This window comes from Ziziphus jujuba, chromosome 7 (genome assembly GCF_031755915.1).
Source record: "Ziziphus jujuba cultivar Dongzao chromosome 7, ASM3175591v1".
Taxonomy (NCBI): Eukaryota; Viridiplantae; Streptophyta; class Magnoliopsida; order Rosales; family Rhamnaceae; genus Ziziphus; species Ziziphus jujuba.
In genome coordinates, this window is record NC_083385.1 from 22,252,514 (window position 1) to 22,260,517 (window position 8,004).

General features: G+C 32.7%; 1 protein-coding gene across 1 annotated transcript; it reads left to right on the plus strand.

Annotated features, from left to right (window-relative positions):
* Positions 1-1,333: 1,333 nt before the first annotated feature.
* On the plus strand, positions 1,334-7,692 carry LOC107425520 (autophagy-related protein 13b). Its single transcript, XM_016035528.4, has 3 exons — positions 1,334-2,981; positions 3,064-3,245; positions 6,928-7,692. The coding sequence occupies exons 1-3, from the start codon at positions 1,581-1,583 to the stop codon at positions 7,289-7,291; spliced, it is 1,947 nt and encodes a 648-aa protein (XP_015891014.1). The 5' UTR covers positions 1,334-1,580; the 3' UTR covers positions 7,292-7,692.
* Positions 7,693-8,004: the final 312 nt, after the last annotated feature.

Consider the following 8,004-nt stretch of genomic DNA (forward strand, 5'->3'; position numbering starts at 1 on the left):
CTCCTTCGTGCAAAAGTTTTTGCGTCTTGCAAATTTTTTAACTTAAAACCCATGCAATTGAAAGCTTAATTTAACACATGCAGCGAAATTGAAAAGCAACAGTAAAAATGTAGGTAGATAAAACGAAAATATGGTAGTAAATAAAATTTTAATTATGAAGAAATGTAAATAAATCTTAATAGATGAAGAAAAACAAAAGGTGATAGATAAAAATTGTGATAAAAGTTTAATATAATAATGTGATTAATTAAAATATATATTTGTCAATGTTATTTAGGAGTCACTTTTTTTTTTCTTCTGTAATTATCCCAAAATTATATTAAAGGTCTTCATCTATAATTTCCCCCCCAAAAAAAAAAAAATCTCCATCTATATATTTATTACTTTTTTAAACTCATGTATTTCTTATCCTTAAAATTGTTATTCACTCGTTGCAGTGAAAAACAAATTTAGCATAATTAGTAAATCAACCTCAACTAGATTTTTTCTTTTTTTGTTAGCAACTTTAATTAGATTTATTTCAGAAAAAAATAGTTTAATTAGATTGAATACTTGAAATAGTTTTTCTTTGAAATTATATTTGTAAATATTTTTTTGAAATTGTTTAAAAAAATTATCCAATTACATTTGATGGAATAAGTTATAAAACAATTGGATTTTTTTTTTTTTGGGACAGACTATAATTTATTGACTGCAAAGTGAAAGGGAAAAAAAAAAAAAAAAAACCTTGCAAATTTTATGACTCAACTCCATTGCTCTTTTTTTAAAAAAAAAAAATTAGTTGTCTTTAATTATCAAAATATTTATTAAATGATATATATAAAAATATTATTAATTACTATTTGTATAATTTAAAGATAGATAAATAAATCGATGAATAAAAAATAAAATTTTAATTAATTAATTAGCCATTAGCATATCATTTTATATATAATTTTGATAATTATTTTATTAATTCTAATATTATTGTAATAATATATAAGATTAATGTGAGTCTATTACAACAAAAAAGAAAAAAGAAAAAGAAGACTTTTTTGGGTAATTTTTTCAACGAAAATGTTGTATTTTAAAAAAAAAAAGAAAAAGAAAAAGAAAAAAGAAGACTTTTTTGGGTAATTTTTTCAACGAAAATGTTGTATTTTAAAAAAAAAAAAGAAAAAGAAAAAGAAAATGTTGCAATTCGGAAATAAATATATTAGAATTCACAAAATCCATTTTTTAATTATATCATACTTGTAGAGTATTATTATTACAAAAATAAAAAATAAAAATACCCATATAAATTTTAGTATATGCTTTTTTTTTTTTTTTTGAAAAAGATGGTTGGATTTCAAAACTCAAGTAAATACTTATCCAGAAAAACCCGAGGCCCTTTCCGGTTTGATAATTCCAGGTTTTTTTAAATTTTTTTTTTTTTATATTACTTTTTTTTTTTTTATAATACTTGAGCAAGGCCTTTGAATTATCAATCATGGATATTTTGCGGTAAAGTTCGTCCGCATCGAACTCTAAAAGGGTTTCAAATTGAAGAATTTCTCTCTAAAAGGGTATGTGCCATTTCTGATTTTCTCGGGAAAATCATGGCATCTTCTCATGGTAATTCTCACTCTGAAGCAGCAAAATCAGAACAAATCATCACGGAATTTTTCGCCAAAGGCCTCCAAATAATACTTGAATCGAGGTCACCGTACATGTCCTCTCGTAACTATAGCGGTGAACAAGCTTTATCGTCACCATCATCATCTTCCTCATCTTCATCGAGTGTGAGGCCCAGAGACAAATGGTTCAATTTGGCACTTCGGGAATGCCCTGCAGCTCTGGAGAATATTGATCTTTGGCGACAGAGCAATCTTGAACCCATGGTCGTTGATGTGATTTTGGTTCAGAGCCCACTTGAATCGGACCAGGTGAATTTTTCCCCCAAAAAAGATCATTTTAGAAATTTATCCTTGAAAGAAAGATACCCATTTTGTTCAAATTCTGATCAAGAAGAATTTGGGTTTGAGGGAAAGAGTGAGAAGATTATAGAGAGGTGGGTGGTTCAGTATGAGAGTAGAAAGATTAGAGATGGTAGTAGTTCTGGGAGTAGAAGATCAAGCAATACTAGTTTGCATATGTTTTATAAGAAATCTGTATTGCTTTTGAGGTCTTTGTATGTCACTGTTAGGCTTTTACCTGCGTATAAAATATATCGTGAGTTGAATTCGTCCGGGAAAATACTTCCGTTTAGTCTTGCCCATCGGGTTTCTTCATTTGTTGAGCCATTTACCCGAAGAGAAGAGGCGGAATTGCAGCGGTTCGGGTTCACCCCTGTGGATACCCCATGTGGGAGGCTTTGCCTTTCCGTGTTTTATTGTTCATCACTCTCAGATGTAAGCTCTGAACCATCAACTCCAATGTCCCCACAAGTTATACATGATTATGTTGGGAGCCCGTTGGCTGACCCACTAAAAAGGTTCCCATCACTTCCTGTGACAGGATCAGCATCACATGGCTCTCCATCATCTTCTCCATTCGTAAGGCGTCATAGTTGGAGTTATGACATTTACAGAGCCTCACCACCTTCAGCTTCTTATTCTCCTTCACCTACACATTCGGAAGCACAAGCTTTGATTTCTAATCCTGGTTCAAGGCGTTTCCCTCCTGGAAGCCTGCCACCCCACCCCCCTGAAACATCTCTAGTTCATAAGAAAGATACTAGTTTTGATGAGTATTGTCCCTCACCTATATTTTCCCTCTCTCCCTCCCCATCCCCGTCCCCATCACCTCCAATCCGCATTCCTGGAAGTCAATTGTCAAAGGCTTTTTTACGGTCTGAGAGTGCTCCTGTCAACATTCCTGCAGCTAAACTTGCTAATTCCCCTACACTATCCAACAAGCAAAATGTGCCTCCATCTCCTCCTCTTAAAACTACAAGATCCAGCACTTCTAGGACTGATAAAAATGTGGGTTTGATTCAGACGGGGACTGCAAGTGATAAGGTATTTTTATATGCTTATGATGTTGAAGTTTTCGTTTCAAATATGTTTACTTGTGTATGATATCTTTTCCTTTCTTCCATAGTCTTTCTCTCTTTTGAAAGAGGAGAATAGGCAATATTCGGGGTTGAAGATATCATCCAACAGCTCACCACGCATTTCATTTTCCAGAAGCTCTAGTAGGTCCTTCCCTGATGATCTTGATGATTCTGAGTTTGCTTGCCCATTTGATGTGGATTATGATGATGTGACAAATCCTAGTAGCAGGTAAATGAAACTCATTGATTGGATGTTTAATTGTGTCGTGCAACTACTTTATTTATGCTTTTTTTTTTTTTTTCAGATAGTTCAAAACATAATTTGCAAGTCTAGAGTCGGTGTTTATATAAAATATTTGTTAATAGAGGTGCCAATCATGGGATGCCAGATTTTGACATATTCCGCTATGATTTCCTGCTTCAGTGGTCATACGTTATCTAGGGGCCATAAAAGATATTTATGATATTTTAGCAATTATGATGAGAAACCTGCTACTAAATACTTTACTTAACTTTTTGAATAGCTTATGATATATAATAGCATAAAAGATAAAAGGAAGCAAATCACAATTGTTGAAGCTATAATGTGTCCATCGCTCTTGCTAGATGAAAGGTTTATCCATTATCTAGGAAACATATGAAGAGATATGAGTATGCTTGTCGGAGATAATGATTTGTCTGATGAGTTAGATTGCCTAGCTTTAGTACAATCAGACTATTATGAATGTGCCTGAGCTGTAACAATTAGGATCAGATAGGAGAGGAAGGAACCAGAATCTGAATTTATAAATTTCAAAATGTTGCATGAGTCATGACAGAGTAACGCTGGAGTGGATCAGTTTTACCTTTGTATATGAGCTATGAGAATGGGCCCGCATGTCAGATTAAAGGTGCAGATGCGGCCAGTTATATTTATATACCCATATTAAGATGTATGCATTGTGATAATTTCAACTTCCTTTCATGAAGTTTGACATAATTCAATAAACCTATATTATTTTAAACGTCATCAATGGGCTTTGTTATAGTTTAAAAGTTCATTAATCTTTATTTTTATGGTGACGTCTGTGATCATGCCAAGTTCTGAAAAGAAGTTAAAGATATTTTTAGCTATAGATAGATACAAAGAGAGGATTTAATTAGTGAGATTGCAGTTGATCAAATAGTGAGCAATAAAGTCTTGTGGGTTTTAGCTATTGGCACCGTGCTTAAATCTCATGATGTGGTGCTGTAAAAATGCACCATGTGCAAATCCGATCCTTCAAGGTCTAGACTTTATTCTAGGTTGCAATATCATTTTCATGGAATCAGGAGTTCTGCATACCTAGATTAATCTGTCTTTTGTCTTTTTGTTGAGTTATTCATTTCTTCTCTATGTTGAAGTTCTCCTTTTCTTTCTCTATGCAATTAGAAACATTTACAAACCCATTTCGTGGTCATGATATGATGGAGATTACATAGGATTATAATTAATAGGGTATTATGATTTTTAGCGTTTTAATCTTATTATGTTTATTAGGTTTTTTTTTAGTTTCCTTATATTTTAAGGAAGTTTTATTATTTAGTTTTCTTATTTAATTAGGATATTTTACTTTTAGTTTCCCTATGTTGTTAGGTGATTTTATTATAATAATACAAGTATTTTTATGAGTGTTATATCTTTGATTTAGTGTGATGCAAAAACACGTAGATGTTAGGTGTGATATCTAGGGATTTTAGGAGTGATTCCTAAGATTGTTTTAGTGTGATATTAAAGCCTATCTTTTAATTTTTATTTTTTATTTTCCTTCTCTACCTATCGGATATCAGTTTGGTAGTTTGGTATCAGAGCAAGGTTCCAACCTCTCTGTGAACAGTGTTGCCGCAGAAACAGCATTCGTAAACAGTAACCTTTATGAACAGTATCATGTAAACAGTAACCCAACGGGAACAGTCCTACATAAACAGTAATCCTGTCCTACGTGAACAGTAACCCTGGTGATCAAATTGCTTTCTTTGGCTTAAAAAGTCATGACTACATGTTTTGGAAGCAATAAAGTCAGATATGAAGAACTATTAATATGTCTGGTAGGACAACTGGAGTCTCTTAATGTTTGGGTTAGTAATATAGAAGCACAAGTATCTAGGTATGGTAGAGCTTCAACTAAAAATAAACAAGATAAAGCTTCTCAAGCCAACTACGATCAAAATAAAGAAAAGCAACCAGCAAATACAACTGCTCCAGTACCCTTTCCTCACTCTAGTTTACAAAAATTTGAAGAATTATCTGAATAGATTTCTAAGCATGAATTCAGAAAGCCTATTGATTCTAAACCTGAATCCTTACTTGAACCTTTACCTACACAAGCTAAATGTGTCAAGTTGGACTCATATCATTTGAATAAGGGCTTTTGTTGACCTTGGATGTCCCTAAATTTGCTAGTCATGTAGTCCTCTTCATCAAGTTTGAGCTTATGCCGATGCTATCATTCTTGACGTTTCACAATGCTTTCAACTTTAAACTTGCAAGAGTCTGGTTCTCTAAGAGGGGGAGAATGATGGAGAACGATGGAGATTGCATAGGATTATTATTACTAGGGTATTATGATTTTTAGGTTCTTAATATTATTATGCTTATTAGGTTTTTTTTTTAGTTTCCTTATGTTTTAAGGAAGTTTTATTATTTAGTTTCCTTATTTAATTAGGGTATCTTACTTTTAGTTTCCTTATTAGGTGATTTTATTATAAATAGGGTTTTTGTAACTCTTTTAGACAAGTTGATAATTAATGATACAAGTATTTTTATGAGAGTTATTTCTCTGGTTTTGTGTGATGCAAAACAAATTTAGGTGTGATGCCTAGGGATATTAGAAGTGATTCCTAAAATTGTTCTAGTGTGGTACTGGAGCCTATCTTTTAATTTTCAATTTTCTTTCCTTCCCCACCTGTCCTGCATCATGACAATTGTAGTGGTCTTCCTATTTTTTATAATGCAGTCAATCATTAATTGATATGCTGAAATGATTGATGTCATGGTGAGATTTGTGCCATAGTACGATCTTGAGAAAATGTCTCAACATAGTAGTGCTACAAGCTAGATAATAATTACTTGTACAAATGGAAGAATAGTAGACTGTGGAAGAGTACGTAAAGTTTATTTAGCAATCTTGAAAGAGAAATTTAGTAATATTGAAGAATTTTTGTTTACATTATATATCTGTAGTTTTGAAGATTCTGTTGTGGAAGAGTGATATTGCTTCGCTTCGCATAATTTCTATCAATGATGTTTTTGCTTCCTTGGCAGCACAAAAATCTCATATTGGGGTATTATATGCCTGGTTATTATAAATTATTATTGACTTATGATAGTATGGAAATAAGGGCAGAGTGGTAACATGAGCAATATGTTGCTCTCGTATATTTCTCTGATACGGCAATAAGTGCCATACATGCGTTGATAACTGAGAATGGTTGATGCAAATATATGTCAACATATATGATCTTGATATCATTATCTTATTTACAAGCTACATGGTGTTATCTTATTATATTATTGGATTACAATAGATCATTTTGGATATTATTTCTGCCACAAACAAATGATTAACAGGTATTGTTATTGATGGTGGTGAACAAACAAAACCAAACCTACTTTTACATTATAGTGCTTTTGGTATTTCATCTGTTAATTCCTTGAAGTGCCTCAAGCTGGGTATAAAACAAATTCAGAGTCCCTATTACATAGTTTTAAGATGGTTATTACTGAATTTACAGAAAATTAGGTCTTTGCCTGACTCTGCATCATGATGGTGATGGAAAATCTCTTTAATTAGCATGTGGCTTAAATCTTTGTGAGATTCATTGCTGCTACTATAAATCTTATGAATACATTTGAGAAAATGTTAACTTCAATCTTCTGTGCTAACCTCCAGAACCGAATCCTTTGAGCGTAAGGAACCTCTATGTGAACCACTCGACTTCCCTATCAGAAAATCCCAAGAGGCTGCTGTTGGTGCATTAGTACAAATGTTAAGAAAGGCACCACCTCTTTGCCAAGATTTCTCCAATTCAGTAAGTTTGTTGCCGGCCTCGAGGCCTGAAACCTGGAGCAAGAGCATTCAAGAGCCTGACCAGACTTCTGAGGGACTGGCACCTGTTCAGCATGTTGCTTCCTCAAGTGTGATGTCTTCGGGGCTTAGTATGCCGAAGACAACAGCTGATGCATTAGAAGAGCTCCAGGGTTACAGGGTAATGAAAAACTTGTTGCTAAAGCAAGGTGGTAAGTCTCACATATAGTTCATATATGCTTCTGCAGCAGACCTTGCGGCAGAGATGCTACTGGTTTTGGAAGCTACTAGAGTGTTAAGACCTATTGTGATATGGACATCATTTTGGTTTATATGTCCTTTGCTTCGTGCTATACAGCTGAAGAATAATTTTGGCATACCGTTCTTTTTTTTCTTCTGTAAATATATATGTAAATTTGATAATAGAAGTTTTGCATAATGTTTAAGATTTTGTTACGTAGGGTCTGGCATATATGTATATAATAGATGAATTCTCTTATGAGGTTCATGAATGTACAGAAAGGTAGGCTTAGTAGCCATATGATTGTTACATTTAAAGCTTTGCTGAAACCGTTATGTATTTCTTATGTGCTTGATTTTTTAAAAATAGTATAAGTAGTTTATTAATCTTCTTGATGAGCACGTTTGAGAATCAGAGAAATAATTTATCTGAAGTTTTGTTTAGGTGTTGATTGGTAATCCGTTGGTTTTGGGTTTATTTATTTATTTATTTTTTAATAATTTTTTTTACCTTAATTATGTATAGTTTGCTTATTTGTTAGTGTTGGTGATGGATAGAGTTTGTTAGTTACATGAAATAATTGTACATTTGAAAGGGAAAAAAGAAACATAAACAGCAAATTAAAAATCATTTTCAAACTGTTTTTATTTCGGTGTTTCTCTATTTTGGTGTTTTTGTTTTGTCTTCCTTCAGTTTGTAGT

What these genes read in the sequence shown, in the direction of transcription:
- LOC107425520 (XM_016035528.4), top strand. Translation starts at nt 1,581, where the DNA reads ATGGCATCTTCTCATGGTAATTCTCACTCTGAAGCAGCAAAATCAGAA. An exon ending in CGGGGACTGCAAGTGATAAG is followed by an intron (nt 2,982 to 3,063) that starts GTATTTTTATAT and finishes TTTCTTCCATAG; the next exon opens with TCTTTCTCTCTTTTGAAAGA. An exon ending in GTGACAAATCCTAGTAGCAG is followed by an intron (nt 3,246 to 6,927) that starts GTAAATGAAACT and finishes GCTAACCTCCAG; the next exon opens with AACCGAATCCTTTGAGCGTA.